The sequence below is a fragment of the Ursus arctos genome, unplaced genomic scaffold, assembly GCF_023065955.2.
Source record: "Ursus arctos isolate Adak ecotype North America unplaced genomic scaffold, UrsArc2.0 scaffold_24, whole genome shotgun sequence".
NCBI lineage: Eukaryota > Metazoa > Chordata > Mammalia > Carnivora > Ursidae > Ursus > Ursus arctos.
Genome location: NW_026622919.1, coordinates 35,205,443 through 35,222,768, shown reverse-complemented (window position 1 = coordinate 35,222,768; position 17,326 = coordinate 35,205,443). Strand labels below are relative to the sequence as shown.

The following is a 17,326-nucleotide window of genomic DNA, read 5'->3' as shown; positions in this document are numbered from 1 at the left end:
ATATGGAAGTTGTCAAAGGCATAGTATTAATTTACAAATCTGCCTGTGTTCACTTGTGTTGCAGAAGTTTTATTTTTGTTCTGTTTTTAAAGATTTTATTTTTTTAAGTAATCTCTACACCCAACGTGGGGCTTGAACCCACAACCAGAGACCAAGAGTCACGTGTTTCACCAACTGAGCCAGCCAGGCGCCCCACAAGTTTTGTTTTGAATCACCAGTGCAGAATAGAAATACATCAAGCATAAGATTTAATTGTTTTAAAATGGGAGGAAAAGTAGGGAAATGGTGGCATTTGGTTTAATGAACTTACAGATCAGATAATGACTAGGTTATGTCAAAGAACTGGCATTGTGGAAGCCAGCCTCAGAACTCCCTCATCTGATACTTACCTCTCTTAAATGCTGTGAACTGGTTCAGGTGTAGATCACTATGTAACATTCTATTTCCTTTTTAGTCAATGACTAGGAAAACTTTTTTACCTGTCACACAGACTGGTCTAACAGGTCTGGGGCTAGTGTTTTTCTTTCTTTAAAAAATTTTTTTTGATAGCTAAAATCTTAATAGTCTTGGTTGAAGAAAGAAGTAAAATAAAAATTGTTGGAATTAGACCTCGGTCGGTCTTCCTTCCTTCCTTTCTTTTTTTAATGATTTTATTTATTTATTTTAGAGAGAAGAGAAAAAGTGTCCCCACCTGGGGGGGAGGGGCAAAGGGAGAGAGAGAATCCCAAGCCGACTCCCCACTGAGCACAGAGCCCAACTCGGGGCTTGAACTCACGACTTTGAGATCAAGACCTGAGCTGAGATCAAGAGTTGGACGCTTAACTGACTAAGCCACCCAGGTGCCCTTATCTTAGGAATTTTCTAGTCCAGTTTTCTACTCATTATGAGAATATTTTATCTAATACTCCTGTTGAAGACTTCTAACTATAGGCAGTTCATCATCTGACCTAATGCATCACAGGGCAACTAATTTTTTAGAGTTCTTCATTATTTTCAACTTAAAACTGTCTCCCTAGGGGCACCTGGGTGGCTCAGGTTTTAAGTGTCTGCCTTCGGCTGGGTCATGATCTCAGGGTCCTGGGGTCAAGCCCTGCATTGGGCTCCCTGCTTGTCAGGGAGCCTGCTTCTCCCTAGCTCTCTGCCGGTCGCTCCCCCTGCTTATGCTCTCTCTCTCTTTCTGTCAAATAAATAAAATCTTAAAAAAAAAAAAAAAAGATTATGAGGACGAATCGATTCATAATCCCAGACCTTTTTGAATTCACAAAATGGCTTTTTACCTGGAGGCCTCCAAATGTTTCTAGGGGATAATATTTGAAATAAGCATGTGGCTCCTGTCTCTTAGTTTTGTAACTCCAATGTTCATTTGAATTCCTAGGGAACACTCAGCCTGCAAAGGCCTGGTGTTTACACAGCATTGTGTGGTATTGGGGGTGGTGGATCTAAAACAATTAGAAGAGATAATAACTTTCCCAGCTTCGTTGAGGAGGTAGCTCATAGTCAATTACACGGTAACACATACTAATAAATAAGTGAATGACATACTTGTTATCTCCTTAAATGCTCGGGCAGATATGAGATGAGGTATCAGAGTGGCATGGAATTTGGTAAAGTTTAAACTTATTTGAAAATCCTCAGTTGCTAACACATGAGTAATACATTCATGTAGTTCAAAATTTTAAACATACAAAAAGACAGTTTCCCTCCAACCTTGTCTTGCAGCCACCCAGGTCCCGTCACCAGAGGCAAGCAGTGTTCTTAATTTCTTTTTTTAAAAATACTTTTTAATGGGGCGCCTGGGTGGCACAGCGGTTAAGCGCCTGCCTCCGGCTCAGGGCGTGATCCCGGCGTTATGGGATCGAGCCCCACATCAGGCTCCTCCGCTGTGAGCCTGCTTCTTCCTCTCCCACTCCCCCTGCTTGTGTTCCCTCTCTCACTGGCTGTCTCTATCTCTGTCGAATAAATAAATGAAATCTTAAAAAAAAAACTTTTTAATTTTTGTAAAAGATTTTATTTATTTATTAGAGAGATACAGAGACCGCAAAAGAGAGAGCACAAGTGAGGAGGAGAGGGAAAAGCAGGCTCCCCCCTGAGCAGGGAGCCCGAGGCAGGACTAGATCCTAGGACCCTGGGATCATGACCTGAGCCGAAGGCAGACGCTTAACGGCTGAGCCACCCAGGTGTCTCTTAATTTCTTATTATAATTTCTCAATCATTCTCAGACATATCGATTTAAATTTAAAGTTGTTAATTTCTTAGTAATTATCAGAGATAATTAACATGCTCATCTATTCTAGCCCCCTCTGCCATTTTTTAAATATAAATTATGCATACTTTACGCACCATTCTTCACCTTTTGTTTCTTTGCTTAACAGTATAAGATGAACTTTCTACATTTTTATTTCATCAAAGTTATACATGTACATAGTTTAAAAAGTCTTATCGTTTTACAAAGTTTGTTACACTGAAACAGCATTCCCTCACCCCTTCCCACTTTCATTTATTTTAGGTGATATATTACTATACCCTTTCATCTGTATGTAACATTGTCTTGCTACCTCTTCATTGTTCATTTTTTAGGCATTTCCTATTGATGTCCTACTATGGAACATGAGCATTTGACTTTTTTTTTTTAGCTGCATCACGTCAGGAGGCAACTCATGTCAGTTTGTCCTAATAGTGGTGATACTTAAACACTTAAAGTGATCACCATATTTCTCTATCGTAAAAGTACCTGTTCCCCCTTGCAATTAATATGTAACCTGTGAGGTGTTTCTTTCTTCAATTTTTCTTGTTGTGGTAAGATACATATAAAATTTACCATCTTGGGGCCCCTGGGTGGCTTAGTCATTAAAGCATCTGCCTTCGGCTCAGGGTGTGATCCCGGCGTTCTGGGATCAAGCCCCGCATCAGGCTCCTCTGCTGGCAACCTGCTTCTTCCTCTCCCACTCCCCCTGCTTGTGTTCCCTCTCTCGCTGGCTGTCTCTCTCTCCATCAAATAAATAAATAAAATCTTTTTAAAAAAAATTTACCATCTTTACCATTTAAAGATTTACAGTTCAGTATTAAATACATTTATAACCTTGTGCACCTGTTACTACCACTCATCTCCAAAACGTTTTTCATCTTGTGAAACTGAACCTCTCTATACCCATTAAACAATAGTTCCCCATTCTCCTCTTCCCCCAACCCCTGCCAACTACCATTCTACTTCCTGTCTATATGATTTTGACTAAGTACCTCATGTAAGTAGAATTATATAGCATTTGTCTTTTTGTGACTGATGTATTTCACTTAGCATAATGTCCTTAAGGTCCATCCACATTGTAGCATATTGCAGAATTTCCTTCCATTTTCAGGCTGAATAATATTTCATTGTATATATATATATCACATTTTGCTTATCCATTCATTCATCAGTGCACACTTGGCTTTTCCCATGTTTAAGCTATTGTGAATAATGCTGCTATAAACTTGCATATACAAATATATCTTTGAGAGCCTATATTCAGTTTTTTTGGGTATATATCGAAAAGTGGAATTGCTGGGTTTTATGGGAATTCTGTTTTTAATTTTTTGAGGAACCACCACCATACTGTTTCCCTTAGTGGCTGTACAAGTTTACATTCCCACTGATGGTGCCCACGGGTTCCAGTTTCTCCACATCCACGCCAACGCTTTTTTCTGTTTTTTTGATGGTAGCCATCCTGATGGGTATGGGTTGGTATCTTATTGTAGTTTTGATTTGCGTCTCCCTAATGATAAGTGATGTTGAGCATATTGACGTGCTTAATGATCACTCATATATCTTTTTTGAAGAAATTTCGTTTTAAGTCCTTTGGCCATTTTTTTTTTTTTTTTAAAGATTTTATTTATTTATGTGACAGAGAGACAGCCAGCGAGAGAGGGAACACAGCAGGGGGAGTGGGAGAGGAAGAAGCAGGCTCCCGGCGGAGGAGCCTGATGTGGGACTCGATCCCGGATCGCCAGGATCACGCCCTGAGCCGAAGGCAGACGCTTTAACGACTGCGCTACCCAGGCGCCCCCCTTTGGCCATTTTTGAATTGGGTTTGAGTTTTAGGAGTTCTTTATATATTCTGGATATTAATTTCTTATCAGATACATGATTTGCAAATATTTTTTCCCATTCTTTGGTTTGCCTTTTTACTCTGTTGATAAGTGTCTTTTGATGTGCAATTTTTTTTTAATTTTCAAGAAGTCCAATTTGTCTATTTTTTCTTTTCTTAAGCTAATTCTTGGTGTCATAACCAAGAAATCTTTTCCAAATCCAATGTTATGAAGCTTTTGTCCTTTTCTTGTAAGAGTTTTATTGGTTTGGGTTTACATTTATAGCCTTGATGTATTTTGAGTTAATTTTTTAATATGGTGTTAGGGAAGGGTCCAATTTCATTTGTTTGTATGTGGCGATCCAGTTTTCCCAGGACCATTTGTTGAAAAGTCTGTCCTTCATTAAATGGTCTTAGAACCCTTGTCAAGTATCATTTGACCATATATGGGAGGGTTTATTTCTGGGCTTTCTCTCTTTTTTTAATTGGAGTATAATTAACATACAATTTTATATTAGTGTCAGGTGTATAATATAATTCAACAATTCTAAACACTACTCAGTGCTCAACATGATAAGTGTTCTCTTAATCCCCTTCACCTACTTCACCCATCCTCCCACCCATCTCCCCTCTGACAACCACCAGCTTCTTCTCTGTATTTGAGTCTGTTTTACTATTTGTTTCTCAAGATTGATTCATTAATTTTTAAAGAGAGCTTGTGGGTGAGCAAGCACCAGTGGGGGGAGGGGCAGAGGGAAAGAATCTTCAAGGTTCTTTCAAGAGGACCCTGCCCTGAGCCTGGAGCCCTATGTGGACTTGATCTCAGGACACATGAGATCATGACCTGAGCCAAAACCAACAGTCAAATGCTCAACCAATTGAGCTTCCTAGGTGCTCCTCTTTGTCTCTTTTTAAAATTCATTTGTTTTGTTTCTTAAATTCCACATATGAGTGGAATCATATGGTACTTGTCTTTCTCTAACTTAATTTTACCTTTTGTTATACTCCCTAGGTCTATCCTGTTGTTGCAAATGGCAAGATCTCATTCTTTTGGGGCTTTCTGTTCTGTTTCCCTGGTCTGTATATATTTCTTTATGTTGATACTTTTATTATTAAGCTTTGGAGTAAATTTTTTTTTAAATTTTATTTATTTATTTGAAAGAGAGAGAGAGAGCGGAGAGAGGGGCAGAGGGAGAGGGAGAAGCAGACTCCCTGCTGAGCAGGGAGTCGGCCATGGGGCTCGATCCCCCGACCCTGAGATCATCACCTGAGCTGAAGGCAGGTGTTTAACCGACTAAGCCACCCAGGTGTCCCGGTAGTAAGTTTTAAAATCAGGAAGCATGAGTCTTCCAGTTTTGTTCTTTTTCAAGATTTTTTTGGCTGTTTGGGGGTCCCTTGGAATTCCATACGAATTTTAAGACAGGCTTTTCTATTTCTGCAAAAAACATTTCTACATACAAAATCATATCACTGCCCTCCCCACACCAATTTTTAACATTTTCTATTTCCACATAATCCCTTTCTTCTAGTTGCATTTTTTTTTCCCCACAGGTAGTTATTTTTGATTCTTCCTGTTGGAGGTTTTTCTCAAACATATAGTAATCTTTAATTGTCTGCTTAATTTTAACAGAGGGTGATTGAAAAGCTAATTCAAGATTATGAGAATGTGAATGAGGCTGGTTGACCATTAACTTCCTTGTAGGGTGATCTGGTGGTACATCTTAATTAGCTAACTCCAGTGTTATTTTTTGAGGTTTTTTTCCCCCTTGGTCTAGTTAGATTCTGCAAAGCATGATCTTCTCATTTCCCTCCTGGTTGGTAAAAATTGGGAAAGAAGGCTGGGAGCTCTTACTCAATGTGCATACTTAATTTCTCCATTTTCAACATGGTGCTCTCCCCTTTACTGTTGCTGGTATCCCCCAGTCTGGAAACCTCATGTTTAACCCTCTCTAGAGAATAAATCTCTAATCTCTTATCAGGATGGTAGAGCAGCAGACACCTGGCTTTACTAGTTGGGAAGAAAATCAAAGGATCTGGGAGTACCTGGGTGGCTCAGTCGTTAAGTGATTGCCTTCCACCCAGGGCCTGATCCCAGAGTCCTGGGATCGAGCCCCATATCGGGCTCCTCCACTGAGAACCTGCTTCTTCCTCTCCCACTCCCCTTGTTTGTGTTCCCTCGCTGGATGTCTCTCTCTCTCTGTCAAATAAATAAATAAAATATTTTTTAAAAAATCAAAGGATCTGAAGCCTCTGAAACAAAATTTCAACTAGATCCTCTTTATTTTAGCACCATCATTGACTTCCATTTTCTGAACATTTTCAGGATTCTTTGATATAAAGTGTACTGATTATGAGTTTACCACAGATGGCTTATGATTTAGTTTCCCAGGTTTGTGTAGTCATTTGGCATGTTTCCATCTGCTTTCCAAGAAAATTATCTTGCTGTTGTCTCCCCTGATTTTCCTTACCGGGGTGTGTGTGTGTGTGTGTGTGTGTGTGTGGCTTGGGGAGGAGATGGGGGTCTTTTGTGAATTATACTTTAAAAAAAATTCCTTTAATTTTTTAAAAGATTTTATTTATTTATTTGAGAGAGAGAGGGAGTGTGAGCATGAGAGAGAGAGAGACAGAGAGTGAGAGTGAGCACGAGCACGCACCAGTGGAAGGAGAGGTAGAGGGAGGCAGGAGCCCAGCGACGTGGGGCTCAATCCCAGGAACCTGGGATCATGACCTGAGACAAAGACAGATGCTTAACTGACTGAGCCACTCAGGCGCCCCTTTACTTTTGTTTTTTTAGTAGGATTTTCGGCAGGAGCAAAATGGATATGTATCGAACCTACCATCTTTATCCAAAAGTTTGGTGAGGCTTCTTTAAAGATTTCTTGAAAGATGCAGAAGTTTTCACCAGCTTCATCCTTGAAAAATATTCTGTATCCCTGGGCTGAAAAATGAAGAATAGAATAGACAATTACACAGTGTTATTTTCTCTACTTTACCCTAAGGAAATATACTCTTGTTTTACCAAAAAAACCAAAAAGTCTCCAGCTGGCTCTTGAAGGAAATTACCTCAAACTCTTGAAGCTGTTCAGGTCTGGTATTTCTCATAAGTCATTGTATTCTAAACTCTGGATGTTTCTTCAGTGGCTCCTTCTACATGGAGTGCTCCTTCCTCTGTGTCCTTGTTTATATCCCAGTTCTTCATCTTTAATGTCTTCCCACTCTGGGAAATCTTCCTTGATCCCTGTCCTCCCCATTACCACCTCCAAGTTTGGATAAAGTATCTTTCTTTACCGTGTTTCTACACCTAGCGATTCTTACACTACTGTACTTGTCTGTTTCTTTAGGTATCTGTAGCATCTTAGCCAGGGACCAAATCTTTTTTACCCTTTAGTATACATCATCCATCTCACTATTTGGGACACAAGTGCTTGTTGTTTTAAAATTTAAAACTTGGGACACTGGGTGGTTCAGTTGGTTAGGTGTCCAACTCTTGGCTTTGGCTTAGGTCATGATCTCGCGGTCATGGGATGGAGCCCTGAGTTGGGCTCTGTGCTGAGCTCGGAGTCTGCTTGAAATTCTTTCCCTCTCTCTCTCCCCCTCAGCCTCTCCCCGTTTGCACACCTGTATGCTCGTGCACACTCACTCACTCTCTTTCTCTAAAACTAAATAAAATCTTTAAAATTTAAAACTTGCAGGAAAATAAAATGTAGCTTTAAAAAACTCTCTTATGGTTACTGAATTAATACTAAAATCCATTTAAAAGTTCATCAGTAAAATGATAAAAATGAAAAAGGCAAATTAAGTGATTCTTTTTGAAGAAATTTAAATGAAGTTACTATGACTTAAATGGCAAGGACATGTTGTGTCAGCTTGGATACTTTTTTTTTTTTTTTTTTAAGATTTATTTATTTGTCAAAGAGAGAGAGCACAAGCAGAGGGAGAAACAGGCTCCCCACTGAGCAAGGAGCCCGATGTCCGATTTGATCCCAGAACCCTGGGATCATGACCTGAGCCAAAGGCAGATGCTTAACTGACTGAGCCATCCAGGTGTCCCCAGCTTGGATACTTTTATCAGTGACCATGAAAACTAATTGATGCCTCTTTATTAGAATCACTTGGAAAATAGTGTCACTTGAGTTCAAGGGAAACAAATAAGTTTGGTGAAATCTATTGTTTTATTTAGAGAAATATCCCTGAGTGAAATGCAGGCTGACTCTTAAATAAGTGCCTTAGCTGTAATTAGCTTTATCCCATTTTCATGCACATAGGGGGCCTTCTGCAGATATTTTGAAGAGTTTCTAACTAAAAGTTCAAGAACATTTTAAACACTTTTTTTTTAAATAAAAGAGAATTTAACAGTTTGATCTAATGAAGAAAAATTTTTTTTTTTTTTTTAAAGATTTTATTTATTTATTCGACAGAGATAGAGACAGCCAGCGAGAGAGGGAACACAAGCAGGGGGAGTGGGAGAGGAAGAAGCAGGCTCATAGCAGAAGAGCCTGATGTGGGGCTCGATCCCAGATCGCTGGGATCACGCCCTGAGCCAAAGGCAGACGCTAACCGCTGTGCCACCCAGGCGCCCCTAATGAAGAAAATTTTTATTTAGATAAGCAGACTGTGCTACCACTCTGTCTGGGGAAAGGCCTTCTTTTGGAGGTGGTAAGACAGTAGCTATATGAGCCTTCCCCGGAGATCACCTCCATTCTTTGTCTTCTTTCTAGAGAAAAGGATCTTAACCTGATTCATGGCAAGGCTTTGGGGGTCCTAAACTTGTATGCAAGCAGAATTTCGTGTGAGGGTGAATTTTTGTCAAGAAAGAGTCCATAGCTTTTATCAGATTTCTAATAGTGTCTTGACCTAAGAAAGTTTAAGAACCATTGGTTTAGGTATTAAGTCACCGTGTTTGCTCTCTGGTGAGAGCATAAAGTGGAGGAGGCAGGAGAGCAAGGATTCATTGTGGCTCTAAGACTTTTTTGACATACATATAACTGATAAAAAAAAATGCACAAAACAATATTCATCCTTATAAATTATGGTGTACTCTTAACATCTTCTGTTCTATTTCATTTTTTAAAAAAGATTTTATTTATTTATTTGTGTGAGAGAGAGAGGGATCACCAGCAGTGGGGAGGGGTAGAGGGAGAAGCAGGATCATGAGGCGAAGGCAGACACGTAACCGACTGAGCCACCCAGGCATCCTGTTCTATTTCATGTTTAATGAGTTGTTTTTTTTTTTTTTTTTTAAGTAAACTGTGCTCAACACCAGACTTGAACTTTCAACCCCAACATCAAGAATGGCATGCTCTACTGACTGAGCCAGGGGTCCCTTCATTTTTAAAATGTTGGCTGTAACCTTCTAACTTTATTTCTTAGTATTCCGCTTGGTGGTAACCCATAGTTCGGTCTAGTACATAGTTTACAGAAGACTTGCATATACTCTCCGTCTTCACAGCAGTCCCCTGAGGTAACATATGACCTTTTTATTTTTACAGATGATGAGAATCAGAGACGTTAAGTGACTCGTTCAAGTTTGCACTGCCAATATTTGGCAAAGTCAGAATTTGATCTTGAGTTCCAGGTTTTGACTCCAGCTCCACTGCACCTTTGGTTGCATCTGATCGAAACTACTTCCTTTTTCCTTCCTCTTCTCACGCCCCCCTTCCCTACCATAACTGTAGGGAATAATACTAGCTTAAACTATGTATTTGGGTAAATCCGGCTTCCCCCGTTAACATACCTGCACTGTCCCCAGTCCTGTCACTTGTCATTCGAGGTCTTCTCTTAGAAGGTCTGGATTTCTTCTCCACCCTCTGCCAGTGGTTCTCAAGCCTGGATATGTATCAGTGTCAGTCAGCCATGAAACTTAATATTCAGATTTCTGGGCCTCCAGCAGTGATTCTGATTCGGTAGATCTGGGGTAGAGTTTAGACATACATGTTTTTAAAAAGTGCCATGGTGTGGCCCAAAATGGAGGCCAGCCTCTGCCAGCGTTTCCTAAAACTCTGAGGAATTCCAGTGGAGGAGACCAAACGGGCGAGGAATAGCACAGGCCTTTCCAGAGGGAGAGAATACTCAAGACCGTAGAGCCTGAGGCCAGTGATCAGGTGTGTGAGAGCTTAGCATGACTTCATTCAAACTATTACAAACACAAGGACCCTTGCCCCAGAGACATGAGCTTCACTGGCCTGTCTGCAGAAGAGTCCCAGCTGATCCTGTCCACAGACATCTTGGAAGAGTTTAAGGAAATGAATAAAGGGGGGCTCCTGGGTGGCTCAGTCGTTAAGCGTCTGCCTTTGGCTCAGGGCCTGATCCCAGGTCCCTGGGATCGAACCCCACATCGGGCTCCCCACTCAGCGGGAAGCCTGCTTCTTCCTCTCCCACTCCCCCTGCTTGTGCTTCCTCTCTCGCTGGCTGTCTCTCTCTCTCTGTCAAATAAATAAATAAAATCTTAAAAAAAATTAAAAAAAGGAAATGAATAAAGGAATGTGGGAGAAACTGCAGGAGAAGTTTGCCCCCAGCAGTCCCAAGGAGAAATGAAGGCATGGGCTCAGTCCTTATCTTGCCCATGCTCCTAAGCGTGGAGTCTTCTAGTTGCCATCATAAATTAAACTGCCTGACCTCCCCCCCCCAAAAGCTCCACAGGCCTGAAACTAATATAACATCGTGCGTCAACTATACTCAAATTTAAAAAAAAAATTAAATAAATAAGTAGCTCCACAGGTGATTATTACACGTAATCAAAGTTGAGAATTTTTGCCCTGGATACATATAAATTGTTGGGCATGGAAGGAAACCTAGGATGTGGGAAGTAGCTAGAGACTTCTTGATCCCTTACAGTTTTAGGGATCTAAAGGGATTTGGATTTAGTTTTTAGTTTAATTTAATCCAAGATCCGTCCCCTTCCTGGCTTCCAACCTTGTATGTGGGTATAACCATTTGGAAATATAATCAGAGTCTGAGTTCCAAGGGATCTAGTGGTTCTCTTCTCCCCACTGCCTCTTTTTTGATGAAATGTTGGATATCATAGGGTTGGAATATGTTCATCGAAGTATACAATTGGAAAAGGCACCTGGTGAAATGGTAAGCTTGGATTATTGTTTAATACTCTCATGAAAAAGCAAAGTCTTTGTGTAATGCTTTTGATTTATAGATTTGAACAAATAATAGTTAAACAACTGAACTTTATGCTTCAAATTAAATAATAGATTTGATCAGAAAAATGATACTTTGAGTACTATCAGTTTTGTATTATGCTGAGCAAAACAGGAATTGCTAAAATTTGGATTTCTTTAAAAAAACACTTCAAATCTCTTTCTTTCTCTCTAGTTCTTTTTGGAGGTGGATATCTGCTCAGACAGTAAGAATTATAAGAGGTCAGTTACAAATAATATTCTTCCATGTTTACAGTGTGATAAAAATTTTATGTTCATGTGCTAAATATTAAACCGTAGACATTTATGTTAAAAGTTGCCTTCTACAAAAGAACATAGGGAACAGATTTAGGGGGTGGATAACCTGAAGTGAATGGTCTGACAGTGGTAGTACTCCACCCTTCTTTCTCTTTAATTCAGGACTAGGATCAGTGGAAGTGGGACGGGCTGTGGAGTAGCTTCCAGAGTGTCTGGACAGCTACTCAGTGATTTTCCATACATGACCTCTCTCTTTTGGTGCTTTGCAGGCTTGTGCCCAGGAATACCATTCAGTAGAATTGCTGGTTGGTAGATAGGCTCTTTAGCTGCTGACAACTGAGCTGCTTCCAATCTTTACAACATTGCAGGGGAGGCTGCCTTCATGTTCTTCTTGGCTAGGAAAGAAAAATTTGAAGTTGACCTTATGGAGCCTCTCATTTATTAGTTAATCACTTCTTCTCCCATGGAATCAGAGAATTGCTCTTTTCTCGTGAATTTTATTTTTTTGTGTAGTCCTCTAATTTCAGTGAGACTATAAACTAGAACATGCCCTTGAATACCTTATCTATTTCTCCTGTGAAGAAGGCAGCCATTATTTTCTGTGTTAGTTGAGATGGAATTTAGAATTCTGTGGTGGGGTGTGTGGGGAGGTCTTGTCTTATTTTTTTTTTTAACTTGATTAACTGCTCTAAAATGTGAAAGAAGTAGCATTTTTTGTTGCTGTACCTTTTGGTGTTCTTCAGAGTGGTCAATCTGTTAGAATTTTCCTTCTCTACTTCCCTCAATTTGTCCTTCTCTCCCTTTTTCCTTCCTTCCCTTTTTCTCTTTTTAAATGATTGGTTTTCTTTTAGATTTCTGGAAGTGACTATCTTAATAAAAATTGGCGACATTTAAAAATTATTTTAAAGAAACCTTATATTCTAGGGAGGAATGTATAGTAAATTTACATGTCACGCTTTTCCTGTTGCATGCCATTTTTATATTTGACTCTAGTTTTTAAAATAAAAGTTAACTGAAGTAATCTCTAACTCACTCTTGGGAAATATCTAGAAGTAATTTTTTTTTTTAAGCATTCCTGGCAATTTGTTATTACTGTTTTACTCTTCTAGCAGAGTGGTTCTCAAATTTTTAGGACTTGTTAAAATATAGATTACTGGACCTCAGCCTGTAGATTGTGATACTGTTAGTTGCTCTATGGTAGAGCCCAAGAATCTACTTTTAAGAGGTTCCCTGGTGCTGCTGCTGCTACTGCTGCTGGTCTGGAAACTACGCTTTTTGAGAACCGCTGCTGTATCATTTACAGATACTGTTTTGTTGCTGTACCTTTTGGTGTTCTTCAGAGTGGTCTGATTCACAATGAATAGGCTCTGATTCACAACTACACAAGAATGATGGTGCATGTGTCATTTTAACATGTTTAATGGTGATTCCCGAACATTTTTAAATCTCGATGTTTTGTTATCTAATGTCAAAGAACACTGCTTTCTACCTACTCTTATAACTTCAATGTAGTCTACAGTATGATTTATTAAATAAATAACTTTATTATCTATTGATATGCCATCTTTTAGAGCACTTTGAAATCAGTATTGGGAATATTGCTTTCTAAATTAAAATCGTTAGGCTGCAAGAGGTTCAGTACTAAGTTGATGTGTAGTTCTGAAGGGTTTTTTTTTTTTTTCTTGAGATTTTATGTATTCAGGGGCGCCTGGGTGGCGCAGTCGTTAAGCGTCTGCCTTCGGCTCAGGGCGTGATCCTGGCGTTATGGGATCGAGTCCCACATCAGGCTCCTCCGCTATGAGCCTGCTTCTTCCTCTCCCACTCCCCCTGCTTGTGTTCCCTCTCTCGCTGGCTGTTTCTCTCTGTCAAATAAATAAATAAAATCTTTAAAAAAAAAAAAGATTTTATGTATTCATTAGAAAGAGAGAGCACAAGCGGGGGAGCCGCAGGCAGAGTGAGAAGCAGGCTCCCCACTGAGCAGGGAGCGTGACACCGGGCCTGATCCCAGGACTCTGGGATCATGACCTAGGCTGAAGGCAGACGCTCAACTGACTGAGCCACCCAGGTGCCCCTGAAGGGTTTTTTAATAGGATTTTTTTTTTTTTAAAGATTTTATTTATTTATTTGACAGAGAGAGAGACAGCCAGCGAGAGAGGGAACACAAGCAGGGGGAGTGGGAGAGGAAGAAGCAGGCTCATAGCAGAAGAGCCTGATGTGGGGCTCGATCCCAGATCGCCGGGATCACGCCCTGAGCCAAAGGCAGACGCTTAACCGCTGTGCCACCCAGGCGCCCCTTTAATAGGATTTTTTGAATGACAGAATAAATATTGTTTCTTTTAGCTTTGGTGTTTATTGTTCTTGCGGGCTTTGAACTGTCCTGGTCTTTGTTTGCTAGTAGTTGGAAATATTTAATTCTGACTAATAAGGTCCTATACCTAGAAAACTAATACTTAATTGAGATGACCCTTATTTTAATTATAGATTTTGAATTTGATAGTACATTCATTTTCTCCCTATCAGTGTCAGCACATTAGAGCCAAGAGCAGACATTTTTGGGTGAATTTTTAACAGATGTAATTGAAGACAAAACTCATAAGGACAAGTAAAGATTTTTTTTCTAATTAAAAAATGAGTTTACTTTAAAGTGGACCATATACATACATACATACATATATATATGTATGTGTATATATATATGTATGTATGTATATGTGTCCTATATATATATCAATGTCAATATATTTTATGTGTATGTATTTATACAAAAATACACTTAGGTAAAATTCACAGCCTCTCACGGTGTACTGTTGGAACGAGGTGATAGTTGTATCGTTTACTCTAAATACCTAGTTTGAAACGACCACCACTCTCCCTGAATCTTTTCCTGCATTCTCCCCGGTACTGACAACTGAAGTCACAATATCATGAGCAGCTTTCACCTACTGCAGAGGTTTTCCCATTGATCATAATTATCTCTTGGACATTACCAAATTGGTAAAGAGATTGGGAATGGCTTATAGTTTTTTGAGAGAGATTTCTTTGAGGAAGAGGGAGGTAATTTTAATTTTTTATGCATGGTTTTCGTGATCTGGATTTTCTTCCCTTATAGAAAACAGAGGCCCTGAAATAGAATAGCCAAAGAAGCTAGTTCTCAAACTATACGTTGCTTCCAAGTGCCAGCTGCAGGATATTAGGTATAGTCTGTGGTTGTCCTCTGATACAGGTGATTATCCATAACCTGCTTTTCTCACTCATTTTCTTCATAGCTCTGAGAGCTCATTTTGAGGGAATAATGGATGAACCATCCCCTTTGGCCAAACCTCTGGAGCTGAACCAGCACTCCCGATTCATAATTGGTTCTGTGTCTGAAGATAACTCAGAGGATGAAATTAGCAACCTGGTGAAGCTGGATCTACTGGAGGAGAAGGAGGGCTCTCTGTCACCGGCGTCTGTTGGCTCAGATACACTCTCTGATTTGGGGATCTCCAGCCTACAGGATGGCTTGGCCTTACACATGAGGTAAGGCAGAAATTTCGTGTTTCACTTATTTAACATGACCTATTGGTTTCACTGATTTTGTTCTGGAGAGAGCAAGAATAATTTTAGCCGAGATTGCACCACCTTTTCCTGCATCACTGGACTTGAAGCTTTGATGAGTAAATGCACTTTGCATGAAGTGCAGTTTTCACAGTTTCTTTTCCTAAATAGTCCTCTCAACTTTTTCCTGTTCTTTCTACATACTTGGTCTTTTAGTGACATCTAGTAGTGAGAGTTAGGTTGAGGAATTTTGGTTTCTGTACTACTTTGACTAAGGTTGTAACTGTCTTAATGGTTGATAGGACTTTTGCAGGTTTGGGCAAATTTACAGTAATCTTTCTTTGAAGTGCTTTATCATGTCAGAAAGGTATATTCTAATTCTGGCAAGGTCAGTCCTCAGTAACAACCTGCAGCAGGAACAAAGGGTTGTTATAAACCTCCCTTTTTCTCTAGAAATGGAATTCTTTATCATCCCATTCCGTTGAGAATGTTAGTAAATAGTAACACTGGAGTATTCTTATTTATTGATATTTGATTATACAACCAGTATGTGACATACGGACCTTTGGTCATTGCTTTGTATTTCTTGGATTAAAGGGCCTGGATTAGTGGTTCTTGGTTTACACTGTATATCTGAATCATTGGTGGAGTCTTAAGAAATGAGCCCCATCTCCAGAGATTCTGATTCATTTATATTGGCTTGGTGTGGAGCCGGGGCATTTTTTTTTTTTTTAAACTATCCAGGTGATTCTAATGTACAGCCAAGGTTGAGATGATAGGTTTAGCAGAGATAAACATTAGTTGGAGTGGCTATTGCTGTTATTATCTTGGTGCTTCTATTATTAATGGATCATAAAACTATTAAGGTCCTTTTTATATACTCAAGATATAGACTGTGTAGTAAAATCCCATACCGGCTCTGGCTGAATGTGACTCTCCGGGGACTTTGGGGTCCTTGCTTCTGAAAGATGAGGTAGTAAGTGTCGATGGTCACCCCCCTTTAGCTATGTGGAGGTCAAAAGAAAAGAGTTAAGTCAGTTAATTATGTTTTATGTCACAGATTCCTAGAACTGCAATGAACCAGAGAGATAATATAGCCTAATGCCTTTTATTTAAGTAGATGAGAGAACTGAAGCTTAAAGAGGAGAAATAACTTGCCTAAGGATGAATAGCCAGAAAACTGGAATTTGAAGTCAGGTGCCCTGATTCCATTTCAGTAACTCTCCTACTCTACTTCCCTGATGGTAAAAGTGTTTTAATTATATAGCTCCTTTAGACAAAGCTGGTTTTCAGGAGTTGATGAACAAAGGATTTTATCTAATCTCTGGGCTAAAAAGAGGAATAGAGGGCAGTATTTAGTGGCAGATAAAAGGGCTCAAGTCTTTTTTTTAGGCGTCAGGTTTTATGTAAATATTTTTTGTAACTTTACAGTTCACTTAATAGTTGACCTGAAGGCTAATATTGGTGGTGATATCTTACTCTTTGAGGTCATTTATAAATGTGTGAGGGTTGTGACTGATGGGACTTCAGGGGATACATCCCAGTGGATGCCAGAAACCGTAGATAGTACTGAACCCTATATATACTGTGTTTTTTTATATACGTACATACCTGTGTTAAAGTTTAATTTATAAATTAGACAAGGTAAAAGATTAACAGTAATAACTAATAATAAAATAGAACCATAACAACAATATGCTGTAATAAAAGTTATGTGAATGGTTTCTGTCTCTCAAAAATCATATTATACCAGTCTCATCCTTCTCATCTCACCAATCTCATCCTTCTTGTAATGATGTGAGAGGACAAAATGCCTATGGGATGAAATGAAGTAAGGTGAATGATGTAGGCATTGTGACATAGCTTTAGGCTACTATTGACCTTCTCATGATGTGTCAGGAGAAGGATCATCTGCTTCTGGACGGCAGTTGACTGTAGGTAACTGAAACCTTGGAACGTGAGACCACGGCTAAGGGGGGACTACTGTACAAGAGGATCAATGATTCTAAACCTTCTTCAGTGGACTAGATAATCTCACATAACCAGGAATTGTCCTCAAAATGTCATAATGCCCCTGTAGAGAAAGACCGGGTTAAATCTAAATCTAAATTTTCAAAGCCACACAGCACCTTGTAAAATTTGTCCAATTTTGAGACCATGTGAAATAGACTGTCCATTCGTTGGATTAGGAAATTGTGAGTTTGGCAATGGTGACATAAACACCATTATAGGAAACTCAGCCAATGATTTGCAAGGCAGCTTGTACTTGCCAAGTTGTTCCCAAAGTTGATGTTTCTTATTGCAAAGACTGTGTGGTCA

At 39.5% G+C, this 17,326-nt stretch overlaps 1 protein-coding gene across 12 annotated transcripts in view; it reads left to right on the top strand.

Annotated features, from left to right (window-relative positions):
• Positions 1 to 17,326, top strand: part of ACACA (acetyl-CoA carboxylase alpha) — a 280,386-nt gene that overhangs the window by 25,634 nt on the left and 237,426 nt on the right. For 9 of the 12 annotated variants that reach the window (XM_057317769.1, XM_026517535.4, XM_044390787.3 and 6 more), the window contains 2 exons: positions 11,388 to 11,434; positions 14,737 to 14,989. In XM_057317769.1, the coding sequence (XP_057173752.1) occupies positions 11,388 to 11,434; positions 14,737 to 14,989 (300 nt within the window). Of the gene's footprint in view, positions 1 to 5,106; positions 5,141 to 11,387; positions 11,435 to 14,736; positions 14,990 to 17,326 lie in introns of those variants that run through there. The other 3 variants (XM_048223482.2, XM_044390790.3, XM_057317772.1) reach the window with 2 other exon arrangements.